Raw genomic sequence first — 21,454 nt, forward strand, 5'->3', positions numbered from 1 at the left:
ATACCTCCCAAATGAGGACCAACTACCTTTGCATGGCGTATGAACTGATAGCATTGATACAGATATCCCAAATCAGTGGGCAAAGCACCCAGTTTTCTACTTTTAACAGGAAATATATATCCGAATCTTTCTGAGCCAGAGTTTTATTGGCTTGGGTTTTTTCTTGACTAGTCTGCATTTTAAAGACTGCAAAATAGAGCTCAACTATGGCAGTGATGTGTGGGTAGCGTGTCCACGGTTTTAATTGTTTCAGAATTCCACACGCTCCATAACAAGAGCACACTTTTCATTAGCTGCTTTTATTTTTTACTTCAAGGCAACTGGGAGGACTTTTGGGAAGGAAAAATGTTAGTGTCTAATGGCATTTTGTTATAAACCCAGGAAAACGACAAGTGTCACGTAACCAGTGCACAGTGAGTGGCTGTTTACTGCGAGGACAAGCTGGACTGATACAGCATTAACTACTAAGTGGGACTCCTCCCTTTACAAGACGGACTGGCGCGTCAGTTAACGGCTACATTTCCAGTCCGCCCTTAACCGTCGCTACAAAAGGCGGGAATTCCACTGCGCATGTGCAAAACACGCAGCCGGCCCAGTTTTCAACAGAGACCTTCCGTTTCCTGCCTCCTAGAGTGGAACCACCTTAAATATATTAACTTTTTTTCATTATCATCCCGCCTTTATCAGACATGCAAAGCCCTATCGCAGTATTAGCCTTTATTCAGTCTTACTCTTGTTTGAATTTCCGGCCTCAGGAATGGAAATTCGAAAAGCGCAACGCCGATTTGTGGCCCTGAGCCTCTCCCGGCATAGAGTTGCGCCGCTCTAGCCCCTGACACCTCTATGCTCAGATTCCAAAAAGATTCAAATCTCAGTCCGGAAGTGCCCGCGACAACAAAATGAGAACAGGCCCGCGCTATCTCAAGGAAGACTGCAGGTGACGTTGCCGTGACGTCAGGGGAAACCCGGGAAGCATGGCAGTCCTACGACTGCTTTCGGGCCTAAGCAGGCCGCCTCGCCTCAGATGCTGCCTCCTCGCTCAAGCGAGCGCCACGCGCCTCCCCGAGGCCCCGCTTTGCGCCCTGCCCAGTCGCCATGAGCCTCCTCAAAGGGCGAGGCGGCCTCTCAGCACCGTCTCTGCGGAGCGCCTGGTGCGAGCGGCTCCCAGGTCCCTTCAGCCCTACTTACGCCTCATGAGGCTGGACAAGCCCATTGGTGAGTTCGTTTGTCACTCAACGCCCACATAACTTAGTTCCCGCCTCCTGTCGAGTGTCTTCGTTAGGACGTCTCAAAGCTCGGGAAACCCATTGGCGAATTCTCTTGTCGCTCAATGGGCTGGAACGGGAGAGAACCGGCTTTTTGGTTGGCCAATCAACAGCGAGTAGGGGGGACGAGGGGGAATTTTGTGAATCAATCTGTTGCAAGTTTCTCAAAAATAAGATATATTCAGGTACAATACGATCCTATTATGTAATCTCTGTACTCCTTCAGGCACAATCCTACGCAGAGTTGCTCCAGCCTAACCCCATTGAAATGAATGGGTTTGCATTGGAATAACTCTCCTTAGTATTTCACTACTAGTGCTATGTTAATGCTTATTATTATTATTACATATTACATTTTTACCCCGACAATCTCCTTAGGGACTGAAGGTGGCTTACATGTAAAACATACAATAAAAATACAATAATACAAAATAGTATAAAAATATACTATATATAAACATTAAAAACCAATTCCAACAAAATGGAATGAAAGGCAGACGTGCGCATTGGATCCAAACGTGCCATGTTTCAGTTCATTCTGGTGGTACCAGACTTCTAAACCCCCTGATGTCTTTGTGGTCCAGGGTCCCCTTTTGTTGGTTGTGCTTATTCATAGTGTGGAATCTGCTTTGAGCTCCTCTGAAAAATAATAACTGGTTGTTGTGGGTTTTCCGGGCTGTACACAGGATAACTGTTAGGAGCAAAAACTACCAGACCACAGCCACACAGTCTGGAACACTCACAACAGCCTGTTGATTCCGACTGTGAAAGCCTTTGACAGTATAGTAGAATAACAACATTGTGAGAATAAGTGAGATGAGAAAAAGTGTCCCAAGCTTTATGAAGGATGGCATCAAAATAATGAGTGAGGTTTTTTCTTATTTATTTTTATTTCTTGTTTTTTCATTGGACTTTGCCTGTAAAATATTTAGCAAAAATCTTTTGTGTTGTTCCTAAAAAAAAGTATTTTAGTTCGCTTAAAAAGGCTCGCCGATTTTTATTGCAGGCTTGTAGTACGCTTCTTTGGACATTCTTTTTAGTAATGGTTTTCTAACCAGACCCTTGGGGAAAAAATCAGTATGAAACTTCTCACAGACCTGGTACAATTGTGGTTGCTGCCTTTTAGAATACAGTTCCACAGCATCAGTGGTTTTGAAGTTTTTAGGCTTGATCTTTAGGTTCTTGTCTCATTGTCATACTCTGTCAACCTACTCAACCTCATGGGGTTATTATGATGATAAAGTGGAAGACTGGAGAACCATGTCAGCCTCTTCGCGTTCCCATGGGGAAGAAAGGTAGGGTGGAAATTAATCAAGTAAACAAAGAAACAGTATCTGTCATCGTGATTTCCTTTGGATGTAATTTAAGTTGCGATCTGCTTCACAGTCTTCAAATTAATGTCACCAACTTTTCAGCTGACCCTTGTGTTTTCAACACGAGCTTCATGCGGATGTACTAGCATGCAGCTGTTCATCAGTGCATTGTGGAAAGTTCCTGTAGACTTGTGCTCATCACGCTACGGCTACCTATCAAGCTCGGCTAGTTTCCTTCTGATTAAGTTGGCAACCCTAACTGTAATTTTCCGTGTTCTTCTTATAGAAAAAATTATTCTTGTGAGTAGCAAGAAGTGTCCAAGACAGCCAATCTCTTCCTGACAAGCAGGAGACTCAGCATGCCTTATCTTCTTTTCTGTGTGTGTCTCACTTCCTCTTGCATCATGATACTGGTGACATGAGACTAGGGGGGAGTTTCCATACTTCTGTGTCTTAGATCCCCAACTTGCAAATAGGAGACTGAGCTTGGACTGAGTTTTCTAGGATTTGTTTGTACTCTTAAGGATGTTAGGGATTGTATATTCGACAGGTCTTTGTTTCCTTTATTATTAACTGCTTTTGAAATATTTATGTACTGTTTTTCTCCTCATCAAGGGGACTCAGACATGGCTATGCTTGCTGTTGCTATGGCTTACTATTTATTTGACGACTGAACCAGCAATTACGAATGTTTTCTCAAGGGAATTGCTGGAGTCAAGTGAACCAGAACTTTGTACCAACTCTGCAAACTGGCTTGTTGCCAAGACCTTTGATTGCAGCTGGTACTCTTCCATTCTGTTATTTATTTACTTTATTTAGGAACGTGTCTTTCTCACTGAGACTCAAGCTGGATTTCGTTAGGTAGACTAATGCAGTCAATAGGACGAGATATCTGATAAACAATGTAATAGGACTAGGATTACAACAGTCTATACAGAAATGGAAATTGAAGGTCTAATGGGCAACATTAAGGGGAGAGTCTGGTTTAGGTCAGAACCTGTTGAACACCACTTCCCTTATAAACATGCTTAGGATCTGCACAAAAGGCAGCAGCCACTGCTGTCTAAAATGCATATCCACAAAGCTATTTCTTTCAAGCACGGGGGTCTTCTTGAGTGAAAAGACTAAGTTTTCTGTGTTCAGGGACTTCTCCATCCTGGTGAAAAGTGGAATCTCTGTAAGATGCTCCTTCTCCACAAAAAAGAATGGGAGAAACACATTCATGTTGAGAGCTGTGTCCGATTGCAGTGCTTACGCTGCTCTGGACTGAGATACGAGCCTTGTTCAGTGAAACATACCTCAAAGTACTGTGGTGCAGTTTTTCAGAATGAGGGACCAATTTGTGATCCTAGCTAGCATCACTGATAGATACTGTGATCAAGTCCTCAGAGTTCATTAGCAGAATGTATCCAAGTACCAGCAAAAATGTGGAAGCGTGTAGTACGTCAGAGATCTGTCGCTTTCCCTCCAGTTCAGTGTATTTTGTATATTACCACTTCTGTACATTGTCCATAGTTTACAAAATGGTTGAGGAAATAAATGTGTGTTGGGTCGGAACGAACTTCTTCTGTGCAGTTTCTCTAATTCTCTTTCACCAAGAGCAGGAAAATGCCTTTCTTCCTTTTTCTTGTTCATATTTACGGCAAATAACTAAAAAAAAAAAGTTGTGGAAAACCAAATTAGGAAGTATTGTCTTGAAAATAAGTTTCACAATGAATTGTGTGCTTTTCCCTTGGGGAAGTTAGTGATCGCCTACTCCCTCCCTTCTGCTTAATTTTTTCTTTTGCTCATTTTTCTGCTCCAGGACATCATTTGGATTTGGGCGTCTTAGTTGATAGTTCCATGGGAATGTAAACTCAATGCATGGCAGCTGTGAAAAAGGCAAACTCTATGCTGGGGATAATTAGGAAAGGAATTGAGAATAAAACTGCAAAGATTGTCATGCCCTTATATAAAGCAGTGGTGCGACCGCACTTGGAGTACTGTGTTCAGTTCTGGTCACCACATCTCAAAAAGGATATTGAAGAGATAGAAAAAGTGCAGAGAAGGGCAACGAGGATGATTGAGAGACTGGAGCACCTTCCTTATGAGGAGAGGCTGCAGCGTTTGGGACTCTTTAGTTTGGAGAGGAGACGTCTGAGGGGGGATATGATTGAAGTCTATAAAATTATGCATGGGGTAGAAAATGTTGACAGAGAGAAATTTTTCTCTCTTTCTCACAATACTAGAACCAGGGGGCATCCATTGAAAATGCTGGGGGGAAGAATTAGCACTAATAAAAGGAAACACTTCTTCACGCAACGTGTGACTGGTGTTTGGAATATGCTGCCACAGGAGGTGGTGATGGCCACTCACCTGGATAGCTTTAAAAGGGGTTTGGGAAGATTTATGGAGGAGAAATCGATCTATGGCTACCAATCTTGATCCTCTTTGACCTGAGATTGCAAATGCCTTAGCAGACCAGGTGCTCGGGAGCAACAGCCGCAGAAGGCCATTGCTTTCACATCCTGCACGTGAGCTCCCAAAGGCACCTGGTGGGCCACTGCGAGTAGCAGAGAGCTGGACTAGATGGACTCTGGTCTGATCCAGCTGGCTTGTTCTTATGTTCTTATTCTGTGTTTGCGTGTACCGTTTCATGGCTGTGCATTTAAACATTCTCAGATCCGAGATCTACCCTCCGTTGTCTTCCTCCCCTCCTCCTGAATGTAATGGAAATCCCAGACAAGGAGAAAGCAAAATGGGGAGGTGGGATTAAATTAAGGAATCGACATCTCGAGCTTGATATTGGTTTCCTTAATCCCATTTATCATTTCTGTTTTAGGAACCTGGCTCCTATATCTTCCTTGCACCTGGAGCATAGGCCTTGCAGCAGAACCGGGCTGTTTGCCCTCCTGGTACACGCTGTTACTCTTCGGCACTGGAGCAGTCCTGATGCGGGGAGCTGGCTGTACCATAAATGACATGTGGGATCAGGACTATGACAAAAAGGTAGAGAGAACTCCGTGGACTTGAAAAGAACAGGCAGGCTCATAATGTTTTGCTAAGTAAGTAAACTAGTATTTCTGTTAAGTTCCTCACTGAGAAAAACTTTGTCACGGCCGCAGCATTGCCACCATCTGCACTTGACGGCAAGAGGTCCATGGGCATGCTGCAGAGAGCTAGCATGGTACAGTGGTTAAGAGCAGGCACATTCTAATCTGGAGAACCGGGTTTGATTCCCTGCTCTGCCACTTGAGCTGTGGAGGCTTATCTGGTGAACTAGACTAGCTTGTGCACTCCAACATATGCCAGCTGGGTGACCTTGGGCTAGTCACAGTTCTTCAGAGCTCTCTCAGCCCCACCCACTTCACAGGGTGTTTGTTGTGGGGGGGGGGGGAGAAGGGGAAGGAGATTATGAGCCTCTTTGAGTCTCCTTACAGGAGAGAAAGGGGGGTTATAAATCCAAACTTGTACTCCTCCTCTTCTTCTTCTTCGCTCCCAAAATCCAACAGCCAAACATCTTTTTAGCATCCCCGTGTCCTCAGTTCAAAAGCAGCTCACTGAGTCATGCTGGAAGTTGCAGTCAGAGAAGGCCGAAGCACAACCTGTAACTTCATTTCAGACTGTTTCCCATTGCTTTCCCCAATCGGACCAAGTCCAAATTATAAGCTTTGTGTTAACTTTGCTTATTATAGCATGTTTGGTATTTGCCTGGGATTTACGTAGACAGTTATTTTGTAGAATAGAACATTTGCATTTCTGATGAAAACATGATTCATTTTCTAGTACAATTGATAAAGAGCAGAATTCATAGGCTCTGACTCTGTAGGTTCCCCATTATGCTGTACTGACGACACTCGAACTTGATTGGGCAAGCCTGGGCCATTCAGCTGGTACTCTACCAAAGCTAATCTGTGAGACAGAATTAATTGATGTAGAAAGCCCAAAGTGGCAGAGTTACTGTACGGTGTGTATATATTGATGAGATAATAGAATGACTGAAATACTTCTCTGCCTTAGGTCACAAGAACGGCGGGTCGGCCGCTGGCTGCTGGGAAGATTTCAACTTTTCAGTCTCTTGTTTTTCTTGGAGGACAGCTTAGCTTGGCTTTATGTGTCCTTTTGTGTTTAAACTATTACAGGTAAGTACAACACTTTGGCCATTCCTATCACAATGTTTGCCTTCACAAATGCACTCCTTGAAATCCCTGTGGAAAATCTTCATTGGAATCCAGCAGCAATTGTACAGAAAGGTATTTGAGCAAGAGGGCAAGACAGTATCTTTATGGATTGCTCTTGGAACTATACATGGTTATCCCATTCAGATGCCATGTCTTCCCTGGGCGGTGCATTGCCAGTGGTGTTGAACCTTTGGCACTCCAGATGTTATGGACTACAATTCCCATTAAGCAACGTCATTTATTTATGTTAGCACGTCTTAATAGTTTCCCATCAGCGGTAACCTCTGGGAGATACCTTCAGATCCCCAAACAACAGAGACTGTCGTGGTTGTGGATCTCCTGAAACCATATCCCATATTCTCCTGGAATGTCATCTTCATAGCAGCCCGCGTATGATTTTAATTTATCCTTTGCTGCTTCCAAGGCTTTTTTATTCTAAATTCCAGACCACTCGTTTTTTGCTGAGTGACTGTAGTCCATCGATTACCTTGGCAGAGGCTAAGTTTTTGGAAAACATTTTAAATACCAATATTTAAATGTCTAAATGTAAATAATCTGCAAACTTTTATGCCATTAAAGGTTAAACTAAACTGAACTGACCACAATTCCCATCAGCCCCTGCCAGGTTGGCCAGTTGGCCATGCTGGCAGGAGCTGATGGGAATTGTAGTCCATAACATCTGGAGTGCCAAAGGTTCGCCACCACGGAGCTATTCCTTGCAGGGGCCGTGTCTGCACGGGCAATTCATGGTGGCCTGGAGACGGTAAAAACACCGTCTCCTGGCCTCTGACCATTCGCGACGCGCAGCTGCAGCAGCCAGCGCCCTTCCAGCGCGCCCACCGGCGACCTGGTGAAGGCTGGCGTTCCCCTGAGCCGCTTCCCAAGCGCTCTTTTGAAAGCGCCCGGCGTAAAGCCGCTTCACCCGGGAAGAAACGGCAGCGGCTTCATGTCAGCCTCCCCCACCGGCACTCACGCCTTCTCCCGGGGCCTCCGGCGTCGCCCGTGGAGCCTGGGGATGTTTCGGCCCTGGCGCTGCGGCAAGGTTTCCAGGCGGCGAGGGCCAGGGCGTGTCCCCAGGCTTCGGCGGCGACAGCCGGAGGCTTCCGGATTTTAGGCCGGGTCGAAGCTGGAAGCGCTCGGCTCCAGCGGCGCCGGCTGCCCAGCTGCTTCAAGGACCGGTCCATGCAGGCCGGTCCCAGCGTCTTCCAGGGTCGTGGCGCAATGCGCCCGACCACCGCCAAGCTCGCCGCCTGATGCGGAAACGGCCAGGGAACTGGCTTCAAGCCAACACTATTAGGGTATAAGTAATGTATTCAGAAGCATAGGGAGGGAAAATGGCACCAAGGACAACACCTGCTCCGGCCGTCCCCCCACCCCACCCCACCCCACTTACATTAGGTGGTGGTGGTCCCGGGCAGCCAGGCAGGGCTGGGCCTGGCAGGATGGGGCCAAGGGGCACCCAGTGGCAGCCCCGCCAGGCTGCTCATTCTTTAGTTTTAATGTGGATGGCAGCTGTGGTCGATCGAATGGCTGCCCCAGGAAGCACATTACTTGGCCGTGCTTCCCTTTTTTTTCCAAAAAAAATTTGCCCTGATATGCATGGCTGAGGCTAGCCCAAGTTTGTTCCTGCCTCTCTGCTGCTTAGCTACGGAGGGGCACAGGGGCGGCAGCATGACTGTGCAGGTGAGTGGGAAAAACCCGTGCCTTGGTGCGAAGGCGTGACAGCAACCCACATTGCCTCCACGGGTTCCATTCAAGCTGCCTGCATGGAGTCATCGCTTAATGCCTTGATGGTGCACGTAGTTGCTTAACCCTGACGGCAACCCGCTGTAGTTTGCCCATGCGGAAGGGGCCAGAGGTTTGCCCATGCGGAAGGGGCCAGAGGTTTACCCATGCGGAAGGGGCCAGTTTTTCATAACTTTGTATTCCAGAGGTTGATTCCCGTAGATCTCTTCCATTAACTAAAGTGTCTTCTTCATGTGTCTTGAGTTGGAGGAAAGCACTACCGTTAGCCAAACAGACTTATCAGCTCCAAGCCTTGATTTGCTGTAAAACATGTCATTACCTACTGTGGGTCACCTTGGCAGAAGAAATTACAATAGTTGTTCTTAACCAAGGAAAATATGAGTACAATAGTAAATACCTACATTAAAAAAAACTTTTGATGTTTTTCTTCCATCTGCATACAGTATTGCATTAGGAGCAGCCTCACTCTCTCTGGTGGTGACTTATCCCCTTATGAAGAGAATAACATACTGGCCTCAGCTGGTCTTGGGTGAGCTTAAGAATTTTCATTTCTTGCAAATAGTTTGTTCCTACTGATAGTATTATGCTTTGGAAGGAATTAATAACACGTATTTTTGGAATGCATATACCAGATATATATGAGAGCCAGCGTGGTGTAGTGGTTCAGAGCAGGTGTACTCTGATCTGGGAACCGGGTTTGATTCCCTGCTTTGCCACTTGAGCTGTGGAGGTTTCTTTAATGAACAAAATTAGCCTGTGCACTCCAACACATGCCAGCTGGGTGACCTTGGGCTAGTCACAGTTCTTCGGAGCTCTCTCAGCCCTACCACCTCACAGGGTGTTTGCTGTGTGTGTGTGGGGGGGGGGGGGGAGGGGATTGTAAGTCCCTTTGAGTCTTCTTACAGGAGAGAAATGGGGGATATCAATCCAAACTCCTCTTCTTCACATCTCCAGTGACCTCAGGGAATTCTCAGGTTACCACGTAGAATTGGAACCCTTTGGGGATGTGCAGCTGGTCAAGCAGTTACTTGGCTTAGAAATTTATGATGGATTGATTCTGTTATACTGCGGCATTTCCATATATTCTAATTAAGAAGGAATAAGGAAGTCAATACTGGCAAAAGTACAACGGGAAAATTAAAAAAATTTCACCCTTCTGCGATCACTCCCCCTGCTGCTGTTGAAGAAAAAAAATAGAAAAAAATCCAAAACTGCTGAATCCTTTGTTGTACCATAATAGGAAATGACAAAAGCAGAATTACGGGGGGTGGGGTATATTTTGGTCTAGTCACAGTTATTCGGAACTCTTTGAAGTATATTTATAGCCCTCCAGTAAGCCTGTGCAACTAGAACTCAGAACTGGAATTTTCCAGTGAAACTGACTTTTTGGTATCTTTTTCTCTGCAGCTGGTCACGGCTAGTTCCAAACCGGTTGGTCCTAGTTTCGAGATTGTTTATTTTTGCAATCACAGCACAACCCACCCAGCCTACATGATTTCACTGTTCTAGTATGTCTCTGCTTCATTTTTGCTTCCACACACCCTACATTCCTATTTTGCAGCATATTGTCCAGTATAATGTATAATTCTTGCCTTCTGTGTGTGTTTGTGACCACTTAGTCACAAGAAAGCTGACTTACAGCAACCCCCCAAGGATTTTCAAAGCAAGAGATGTTCAGCTGATGTCTGCCTCTGCGTGGGCTTGAGAGAGTTCTGAGAGAACTGTGACTGACCCAAAGTTACCTAGCAGGGTTCATATTGTCCAGTATAATACACACCCGCTGCTCATAGGGTGGACTATAATCACTAGAGAGAAGGTTTTTGTACCTTTTAAGAGCTATGTAGGAATCCTGAGCTGATACCACAAATTGCATCCTAGATCTTAGACGTGAGGAAAGCTTGCCCAAATTCCCTCATCTGTGTAACCATTGAAGAAACAAGAGCCCTGCTCTCATTTCATATTTCACTTCTCACAGGATGGAATGAAAGTCATGTGCACTTTGCATAAATACTGGTAAGGCTCAGAAATGGGAGGGGCAGGATTTAAGCAATATCTTTCTCTCCTTGCATATCTCTGACTCACTTCCTTGAAACGGTGAAATGTGTTCTCTCCTGCTAAGGCCCAGAGCAGAGGTGGGATGCAGCCTATTCGCACCTATTCGGTAGAATCGGTTACTAAAATTTTCTCAGTTCGGAAAACTGGTTATTAATGATTAACTCCACTAGGGACAAGGGGGTAATCTCTGCCCCTGGGTACAACAAATCTCGTCAAGTGGGGGGATGCAAAATTGCCCCCTAGAGCCTCCTGCGCCCTTCTGCTCCCCGTGGCACCCCCCATGTGTGTATGAACTGTATGAAATAATACAATATATAGTAATTCTATTTTTTTTGTTCATTGGTATAAAGGTTGGGAAAGTATTATAGGTAAAGATTTTTCATTTTCTTTTTTCCCTTGAAATTTGAGTATTGGCAAGAGAGGAGTTTAAACTCCTCTTTTAGCTCAAGGATTTTGGAACTCTCCTTCTGTTTTTTTTTTTTCATTGGAATAGATAAAGCAGTTATAGGAATCCAAGGGGAAGTAGAAAAGTAGGGAGGGAGGCAAAATAGGATGTTTTAGTTGGAGGGTTGAGAGAGATAGACAATTAGACATAGTTTGTAATATGCTAACAATTGTAAAACAGTTTTTTGGTTTCTCTCCTTGCTTATGTTATTATTTAAAATCAATCAATATAATTATACAAAAAAATAAATAATACACTACCATACGGTATATTTAAACAGTCATTATTTGAATCTGGAGGTGGGGCAAAGGGGAACTGCACTGGGTAGCATGCTTCATGTAGCCCTTGTCACAGCCCACAGCCTGTGAAATGCTATCACCACATGCCACGCCCAGCCCCATTGGCATTACGCCACTGTTTGAATCCCACCACCATTGGAACCTGTTACTAAAATTTTTGGATCCCACCACTGCCCAGAGGTACATAAAATGCTGCAGTAACGTTTCACTTTTTGATATACAGGAACATGCTTATTCCAAGCCACAATGTGGCTAGGCTTCCATGCTTCCCCGCCTTGCATTACTAGTATTTTGCTTGTGGTATGTGATTCTTTTTGCCTGGAAGCCATAGAGGATGGAAAGAGCTGAGGCTGGCTGACTTGCAGGAAAAGTCACGGTATTTGGCCAGCCAAACTCAAGTCTCTGTGTGTATACTCAAGGTGACCTCACTGATTGTGCTGAGCTGCCAAGACCTCCCCTCACTCCTGGCCCAGCTGGTTGACTGTTTGCTTTAAAATTTATGCCTTTAAAATATTTTTAGGATGTTATTCCTGCAATAGAAAGTTGGTGTGGGAATTTAGAAACGACACAGTCTGGCTCACTATCTGCCTGCTGGGGAGTAAGTGGAACTGCTCCTGAGCAGCCGGAGAGGCACAGAGGAGCAGAAAAGTTGAATGAGGGCAAATAGACGCTGACCTGTTTCACTTTCCCTTTCCCGGCAGGGAAAACTCTGTGCTTTTTCCCTCTTGGAAACTGCGAACTTGTTGGATTTGTGGTGCCTTGTGTTTAGGGCTGAGAAAAACCTGTTAGTAAGAGAAACTTTGCCCCAAAGGGAATTACACTCACCCTGAGGCAGACGAGAAGGGAGCAGCAGTGGCGTAGGAGGTTAAGAGCTCGTATATCTAATCTGGAGGAACCGTGTTTGATTCCCCGCTCTGCCGCCTGAGCTGTGGAGGCTTAGCTGGGGAATTCAGATTAGCCTGTGCACTCCCACATACGCCAGCTGGGTGACCTTGGGCTAGTCACAGCTTTTTGGAGCTCTCTCAGCCCCACCCACCTCACAGGGTGTTTGTTGTGAGGGGCGAAGGAAAAGGAGATTGTAAGTCCCTCACAGGGTGTTTGTTGTGAGGGGCGAAGGAAAAGGAGATTGTAAGTCTCCTGCAGGAGAGAAAGGGGGATATAAATCCAAACTCTACTCTTCTTCTTAATAGGTGAAAGATTAAAATAGCTGATATAAAAACATTTAGACCAGTTAGAAAACACCTTGTGCCCCCTTCCAGCAGGTATTTTTCCTCTGTCCCAAAAGCATTGAGGAACTGCTTTCTTTTGTAATCTTACTGGAAAGGTAAGATAAGAACCCCTTGAGGCTGTTCCACAGGCATAAAAACTATACAGAGAGACTGTGCAATGCAGTGTAGTGGTTAAGAGCAGTGGCTTCTGAGTATAAGAACCCCTTTTTGACATCTAAGAATTTTGCAGACCTCCACATGATAGTAGCCATACCTAAGTACCCATGGATTGAAAAAATGCATAATGACAAAAAGATCAAAAAGTCAACACTTAGTTCACAAATGGATTCACAGACTCTGTGCAATAATTCAACAGGCCAGTCAGGGTCACCAGCCCATAGGTTGGGAGTTGGAAGAGATCATAAGGGCTATTAAGTCAAACCCCCCTGCCATGCAGGAACACACAATCAAAGCCTTCTTGACAGATGGCCATCCAGCCTCCTTTTAAAAACTTCCAAAGAAAGAGACTCCATCATACCCCAAGGCAGTGAATTCCACTGTCGAACAGCCCTTACTGTCAGGAAGTTTTTCCTAATGTTTATGAGGGATCTCTTTTCCTGCACTTTGAATCCATTACTGGACACAGTATTCCAGGTGAGGTCTGACCAATGCAGAATAGAGCAGTACTATTACATCCTTCGATCTACACACTCTACTCCTATTGAAGCCCAAAATTGCATTGACTCCTGGCTTTACGTCAGCATCACCACTGCTGCGACTCGTAATGTTCCGTGCCTAGGCCTACTAAGACTCCCAGATCCCTTTTACAGATATTGTTACATATACTACTAAGACTCCCAGATCCCTTTTACATATACTGTATATAGGTGCTCCATCCTATATATATGCATTTCATTTTTTTTTCTGTGTTCTGCTGCCTCTCAGAGATAACGACGCATGCTGCTGCCTCTCAGAGATGTCTCAAAAGAGCTGAATGGCAGTTGAAATTGAGCGGGTGACTCACCAGAAACCCCACCTCTCCGAAGCCTGAGGCAAGCACACATCCAAAAAACAAAGAACCCCCCCACACACACACACACAAATAAAAGCCTTCCCTGGCCCTCAAGAAACAAACACACAGGCCCTCAAAAACGCACACAATTAAAGATACAGTTTTAAGGCTAACACCTCAAAAACAGAGCTCACTTTTTGCTGTGTGTTCAGCTGCCTTCTGCTCCTCTCTGAGATAGGAATTGGATCCAGGAGACTTGAATTCAAATCCCCACTCTGTCATGAAGCTTGCTGGATGATGCTGAACCTCAATCGCTTTCTCTTAGCCTAACCTACCTCACAGGGTAACCGTGAGGCCTTAATGGGAATGGAGACCCATTTACACTCTCCTTGAGAGCTCCCTGGAGGAGGGGCAGATAAAAATAACTACCTTTCTTTTCTTTGTCATTTCACTTAGGTCTCACCTTCAACTGGGGTGCTTTACTTGGCTGGTCAGCCATCAAAGGCTCGTGCGACTGGTCTGTTTGCTTACCTCTGTATTTCTCGGGGGTTATGTGGACGCTGATATATGACACCATTTATGCTCATCAGGTATATAACTTTTTTTTCCTGATTGCTTAAAACCTATGCTCCGGGGTGAACTTTGCCCTGGCTGTACTTTTTGATAGAATGAATCTGTACAATTTTTTTCCTTTTTGGAGCTTTTAATCTGCACATTAGTAAACAGTGATTATATTAGGGTGCTGTGGAGGACTTTCCGGGCGCAGCATAGAGTGGTTTTCATAGCTTATGGCCGTGTTCTAGCAGCATTCTCTCCTGACGTTTCGCTTGCATCTGTGGCTGGCATCTTCAGAGGATCCTCTGAAGACGCCAGCCACAGATGCAGGCGAAACGTCAGGAGAGAATGCTGCTAGAACACAGCCATACAGCCTGGAAACCACACAGCACCCCAGTGATTCCGGCCGTGAAAGCCTTCGACAATACAGTGTACAGCTACATACTCATTAGTTTTCTTTGAGAAAGCAAACAAGTACAGAAGTGCCCTACAAAAATCAGCCAGATTTGAGGCTCCTTTTTTGTCCTGAACACTAAGATAATTTCATTAGACTATTTCTGAGCTGCCTCTTCAGAATCCTGCATGAAGCAGGTTGCAGTTAAAAACCGCAGTATAAAACACAAGCCATTAAAAAAAAAGAATTAATAGGAGTACTGGGATTTAAAATGTTAAAATGAAATTCGATCTCTAGAATTAGATTACTTTTTTTGCTGTCATGTCACAGCTGACTTACGGCAACCCCGTAGGGTTTTCAAAGCAAGAGACGTTCAGATGTGGTTTGCCATTGCCAGATGTGGTTTGCCATTGCCAGAACCGTGCTATTCCTTTTAAGTCTCCCATCCAGATATCTGCCACAGTCAACCTTCCTTAGCTTCTGACATCTGATGAGATCAGGCTAGCTTGAGCTATGCAGGTCAGTGACAGTGATCTAGGAAATTGTTAAGTGCTCGGGTGAGATACAACCCCTCCCAGTTTTCACAGAATTACTTATGTTAAATATGCAAAGATGGTGGAGGGGAATAACACTGCACCTCATGTGAAAACAAATATTAAGGCTTTGGGTGTTGTGGAACACCCTGGCCTCTGCTACCAAAACAGGACTGGGAACAGACATTTTACTTCCCTGAGAGACACTAAAATTTGGCTTAAATAGGGAATACACCCTAAATGGAAGCTGTGTCACACAGCTGCCCAACTTTTTAGTGTGAGGACTGTGTGTGGTCTAACTTGTTTCTCTGGCATTCTAAAGCACATTTTAAGTATATTTGTTTATAATTCCTTGCACTGCTTTATCGGTCCTGATTCTCTTTTGTTTGCTTTGTTGATGCTTTTAGGCGGATGATGGAGAGCTTAGGACATAATGGCAGGACAGAAATACCAAAATAAATGTCTGTAGCCATTGATGCTTATAGGCTGTCCTTATCAGCTAACCTTCTTCATCTGGATGACCGAATAAATTAAATAAAAATAGTAAGTTAGGGTTGGGATTCAGGCAAGAGCAAGGGCTCAGGCTTGCCTAAGTGTTACGTTGAGTTCTAGGTGCAGTCCGTGAATAGGGCTATGGTCAGTTTCAGGTTTTGGGTTTTATATAACAATTATATAACAATGGTCAATTTATGGTATCGGGGTTTTACCTTAACCCTTGCCCTTGCTTGAACCCCAACCCTAACTTTTTATTTTTATTTATTCGGTCATAAATTGCTCCCAAAATTGTAACAAAAACCGGAAATCCAAAACTGACCATAGCCCTATTCTTGGACTATGCTCTAGAAGTCAACGTAACACTAAGGCAAGCCTGAGCCCCGGCACTTGTCTTAACCCTAACTTATTATTTTTATTTATTCGGTCATAAATTGCTCCCAAAATTGTAACAAAAAGCAGATATCCAAAGCTGACCATAGCCCTATTCTCGGTCTGTGCCCTACAACTCAACGTAACACTAAGGCAAGCCTGAGCCCCTGCCCTTGCCTTAACCCTAACCCTAACTTACTATTTTTATTCAATTTATCTTTTGTTACCATCTTGGAAACAATCTATGACTGAATAAATTAAATAAAAATAATGTTAGGGTTCAGGCAAGCTTAGGGGCTCGGGCTTTCCCTAGTGTTACATTGAGTTTTAGGGCGCTGTCCGAGAACAGGGCTATGGCCAGTTTTAGGTTTTGGGTTTTTATAACAATTTCGGGAACAGTTTATGACTGGAAAAATTAAATAAAAATAGTAAGTTAGGGTTAAGGTTCTGGCAAGTGCGGTGGCTCAGGTTTGCCTTAGTGCTACGTTGAGTTCTAGGGCGCAGTCCAAGAACAGGGCTATGGCCAGTTTCAGGTTTCGGGTTTGTATAACAATTTTGGGAACAATTTATGACTGAAAAAATTAAATAAAAATAGTAAGTTAGGGTTAGAGTTCAGGCAAGTGCAGGGGCTCCGGCTTGCCTTAGTGCTACGTTGAGTTCTAGGGCACAGTCCGAGAATAAGGCTATGGTCAGGGAATGCCTGGGGAATGGAAGTCTCTGGCCTCCATTTTCCCCTGGTACGCCTCTATTTTCTCCTTAGAGCAGGGGTCCCCAAACTTTTTAAACGGGGCCAGTTCACTGTCCCTCAGACTGTTGGAGGGCCAGACTAAAAAAAACTATGAACAAATTCCTATGCACAAATGATTGTAAAATGTTTGATTTCACCTTTCAGCCTTTCTGTCATGGTCTATTTTTAGAACAGTGACCAAAGTATGTCAAGTACAGGGTGGGCTCCAAATATTGTTGGGGAGGCTGTGGAATACCTTCCCCTGTAAAAAAAAAAAAAAGCAGTGGATTCAGTGCCCTGTTCGCTCAAGCAGTCGTGGGTGACTCTGTGTTTTGGGGAGCTGGCATCCACAGTTGCCCCAGCCTCGGAGATAGAAAGCCTGCGCCGACTGAGGCTCAACAGTGACCTGTCCTCTCAAAAGCACGTTTGTTCTCATTCCCCCACCCGGAGCCTCAGGGCTGTCCTGGGCATCCAGGGACAGGAAATCCACACCCGCTTTGCTTCCCTCCCCGCCGACTGAAGAGGAGTCGCCCTCTTCACTCCCCCGATCCTTCATGCTGGTGGTGGGGCGGGCGAGCCCCTTGCACCAGAGAGGCCGATTCCTCCTCTCCCTTGAGCCCCCACTGTACGTGAATGGAGCCATCGCCACCATGCCTGGCGGGCCGGATAAATGTCTTCAAGGGGCCACATTTGGCCCCCGGGCCGTAGTTTGGGGACCCCTGCCTTAGAGGCTCTCTGTTTCAGAATATATCTTTTTACACATCAGAAGTATAGTTGAATTCAAGTACTTTAGTTCACTATGGATTCCATGTGATTTGGTGGATTTTCTTCAACTATCGTGCTTTTCGTCGTTCATTTAGTCTACAAACTTGGGCAGAAATGCCCAGGAATGTTTCTAGATACAATTTTTAGCTGTGGTGCACACTTCCTGAACAAAAAAGAGTACGCAATGACCATTTCCCCCTGCCATGGTCTTTTTAATGTCACTGACATTAGACTTCTATGCTAACATATATACCAACTTCCACTGTAGGATAAAGAAGACGACATTACTATCGGTGTGAAATCAACAGCCCTCCGATTCAGTGAAAACACAAAACAGTGGCTCAGTGGCTTCAGTGCCCTAATGCTTTTGGGTCTGACTGCAACAGGAATGAACTGTGATCAGACTTTCCCATACTACACAGCTGTGGCAGCTGTAGGCATCCATTTGGCGCAGCAGGTTAGATTCCCAACTTTATGCTGTTTTGATGGGATACTTGTTCTATCTGATGTCTGTTTTTAAGCCTCTTTACTGCCACAGCTGGATAAAACGCATGCTGTGTGTTTCATATCTTTTGGCTTTTCTAAGAATAGCATGACTTTTACCCCTGTGCAATTTGTTTTCTGAAAGGTGAGTTCCAGTGCAAACCAGGTAAATTACAAAAACTTTAGCTGACTTCTTACTTTCTTCCCCTGCAATGCAAGATGGGCACTCTACAAGGGATGGAGAAAGAAGTCTAGTTCTCCCTGAACTGGGTATCTTTTCTCATTCTTGAAGACCTATGGAGGTTGGATCTATGAAGATCTATGAGATTACACTACGGGCAGTGTGGTTTGTGGGCCATTTTATGACTCCGCAGAATCAGGTGGTAAAACTTTATCTGCAGGTGTGTGTCCACTTCTGAATGCTTCCATGTGGGTATGCTTGGGAACTCCCAACAGACAGGGAGGAAGAATATAGCAGGAAGAGACTCTCTGCATGCTCCTCCCTGACTAGGTAGCCTTGTGGGTGCCCCTTCTGCATGGGCCAGTAAATGCAGGTTAACCACAGTATAAAACCCGTATTGGGGGGGAACTTCACATGGATCCCACTCCTAACGTGAATCCGCTCCATGTTTTCTCCCTCAAACTGGGTTTTTCAAGAATCATACAATTCTTTTCAAGAATCATACGATTCTTTTGTTTTAACATGGATTGCAGCTGCGGCTGAGCGAACTGCTACCCTGGGAAGCACGTTACTTGGCCGTGCTTCCCTCTTTTTTTTAGTCCCTGCCTCTCTGCTATGTATCTACGGAGGGGCACAGGGACGGCGGCATGGCTGTGGAGGTCCATACCTTCCAGGCATTGTAGCTATGCAGCGGAGGGCACTGCCATTCCCAAGAGGCCTTTCCAGCGGAGTGGGGAGGCAAAGAACACAAAAAAGCCTCCCCGCTACTGGAAAACCCCAATTGGGCTTGATGGACTTATGCCACTGAAAAGGTGAGATAAGTCCAAAGTCCTGACAGAAGATAATATGAAAGGTAAATTTGTGGCAACCCAGAAAAGGCTCTGGAGAAGGAAGATCTGAAGAGGGCATTAACAAGGCGCAGACTCAACAAGTGACAGAACTGGATAACTTTGATATTAATACATTGTACCTCTTTTTTCAGATATACACTTTGAATATACACAGTCCTGAAGACTGCTGGAGAAAGTTTTCTTCTAATCGCACAGTAGGGCTCTTGCTTTTCATAGGGATTGTTCTTGGGAATTCACAGAAAAGGAAAGATACAGAAGAAACAAGAAAATCTTTAGATGGAACTTAGTGCAAACATGAGGGACATTTTTGTATGGCCAAGAAAATAAGCCCAAGGAGATTTCAAAAAATAGTTCTGGACTGTTTTAGCGACCTATTTCTTTGCACTTGTGGAAGTGGTCCTTAAAATAAGAAGATTAGACATCTTTTTATGTCTAAAGTCTGTGAATATGTAGTCTGGGTAATAAAATGTTTGAGATCTTCTTACGGAAGTTTTGGAGAAATGCCTACGTGTCTGCACCGAAATCTGAACACAGTGAAATTGCAGCAGGTGTTCCAGAATTGCTTTGTAAATACAACCTGTTATTTTGCAGCTCTAACACTAGTGCAAATAGTTATACTTGTTAAATACTTGGTTGGCAAAAAAAGTTATATTGTGATGTATTCTGGAACAATGAAGCTTAGACTATATTTTGACTTTTGTCCAGGTGACATTTGGCTTTGCGGTGTTCTCACTTATACCATTTAAGTGTTCTAGATCCACACAGCTGGTTCCTACTCGTGTAATTTTGGGATAGCTGCCAGTGAGGTGTAACGGTTAGGAGATGCACTCTTGGGCAGGTGTTGGCCCGGGCACCATTTTCCCTCCTTACACCTCTGACTGAAGTCCCTTCCCCTCCCCAAACCTGACTCTCCTCTGGCTCCACCCCCCCCCCACCTCCCCAAATCCAGGTATTTTCCACCCCTGAGCTGGTAACCTTATGGATCAGTCCAAAGGCTCATCTAGTTCACACACAGAAGCGTTTGTTTGGGTTTATACCCCCCTTCTCTCATGTAAGAAGACTCAAAGGGGATTACAAGCTCCTTTCCCTTCCTCTCCCCACAACAGACATCTTGTGAGGTAGGTGGGGCTGAGAGAGTTTTGAGAGAACTGTGACTAGCCCAAGAGGGGTGCAGGGAACCTGCGGATCTCCAGATGTTCAGGAACTACAATTCCCATCAGCCCCTACCAGCATGGCCAATTGGCCATGCTGACAGAGGCTGATGGGAATTGTAGTTCCTGAACATCTGGAGAGCCTGCAGGTTCCCTACCCCTGGACTAGCCGAAGGTCACCCAGCAGGAATGTAGGAGTGCAGAAACACATCTGGTTCACCGGATGAGCCTCCACCACTCAGGTGGAGGAGTGGGGAATCAAACCTGGTCCTCCAGATTCGACCTGCTCTCGATCACTACACAATGCTGGTTCTCCAAGGATGTTTGTCTGATGTAGCATGCCCCAAGTCCCCATGGATTCACTGAAACGCCGAGTCAAGGTCTTAGACCGGAGTCAGAATTCACTGAAACACCTGGTCAAGGTCTTAGACCAGTGATGGCGAACCTATGGCATGGGTGCCAGAGGTGGCACTCAAAGCCTTCTCTGTGGGCACGCACAGAGTTCATCATGTGGCAATTCCCTTCCAGCCCCCACACACACACATCTCAGGAAGCTGGCCTGGGCTACACTTCCAGGGCTCGATTGATTAGCATTGGGAACCCTAAGACCTAGTTTTGGGGAAGGCGTATAGAGTAAACCCTGTTAAGCACTGCTACTTCAGAACCCCACTGGATTTTTCTAATTTTGCAAAAGTTAACTAAAAGTGCGATCAACTTTACCTGGGAGTAAAAGCTCAGTTAACATGCCTGGCAATGGCTTTGCTTCTGGAAGTAAATACCCTCCTAGGATGAAGTGGAGTCACCCGTTCGAAGAGTTGCATGGTTGCTTCAAAGCAAAGCCACCTTTTACCACCGAGCTTACTTCCAAGTAATGCACGCCTCAGAGCCAACCATTTTTCCTAAACTAAAACCTCAGTATTCAGGTTAAACTGCCGTGTTGGCACTTTGCGATAAATACGTTGGTTTTGGGTTGCAGTTTGGGCACTCGGTCTCAAAAAGGTTCGCCATCACTGTCTTTGACCGGAGTCAGAATTTGCGGCTAACAGAAAGGTTAGGTCCCGCCACTCCCTGAGAACAGCCAGTGGGAGCTAACGTTATGTTAGTCAGTGAGACAGCTGAACACAGCAATTAAGGAAATTAAAGGGTAGAATTAGGGAGCTGAGAGAATGGCTGGATGTGTTGAAGCTATGGCAAAGAGCATCTCAAAGCTGGCTAAAAAGTAAATCTGTAGCAAAAGATCCTAAATACTGACATAGGGCAACACTTCAAAAGTCCAATGGAAAAGAAAGATTGCGACCTTTACCACACTTTTCTCAGTGTTCTGTTCAAACCCTAAATAAAAGTTAACTTCTTTGTTTAATCCTGTGGGTTGGTTGTTCAGGGAAAGGAAGCCATGCACGAGCTAGTATCTCAGTCTTCTGAACGTTTTTATTTTTGTATGTATTTA

The 21,454-nt window shown here is 45.0% G+C and overlaps 1 protein-coding gene across 2 annotated transcripts; it reads left to right on the forward strand.

Moving 5' to 3' along the window:
* The first annotated feature begins 888 nt into the window (after positions 1–888).
* COQ2 (coenzyme Q2, polyprenyltransferase) lies at positions 889–19,994 on the forward strand. Of its 2 annotated transcripts, none has more exons than XM_048509611.1 (7): positions 889–1,215; positions 5,400–5,566; positions 6,578–6,699; positions 8,928–9,013; positions 13,960–14,093; positions 17,610–17,798; positions 18,988–19,994. In XM_048509611.1, the coding sequence occupies exons 1-7, from the start codon at positions 975–977 to the stop codon at positions 19,141–19,143; spliced, it is 1,095 nt and encodes a 364-aa protein (XP_048365568.1). In that variant the 5' UTR covers positions 889–974; the 3' UTR covers positions 19,144–19,994. The 2 variants fall into 2 exon arrangements, with proteins under 2 accessions (XP_048365568.1, XP_048365569.1); XM_048509612.1 differs by lacking the exon at positions 889–1,215 and adding an exon at positions 2,466–2,560.
* Positions 19,995–21,454: the final 1,460 nt, after the last annotated feature.

Source organism: Sphaerodactylus townsendi, linkage group LG10 (genome assembly GCF_021028975.2).
Source record: "Sphaerodactylus townsendi isolate TG3544 linkage group LG10, MPM_Stown_v2.3, whole genome shotgun sequence".
Lineage (NCBI taxonomy): Eukaryota > Metazoa > Chordata > Lepidosauria > Squamata > Sphaerodactylidae > Sphaerodactylus > Sphaerodactylus townsendi.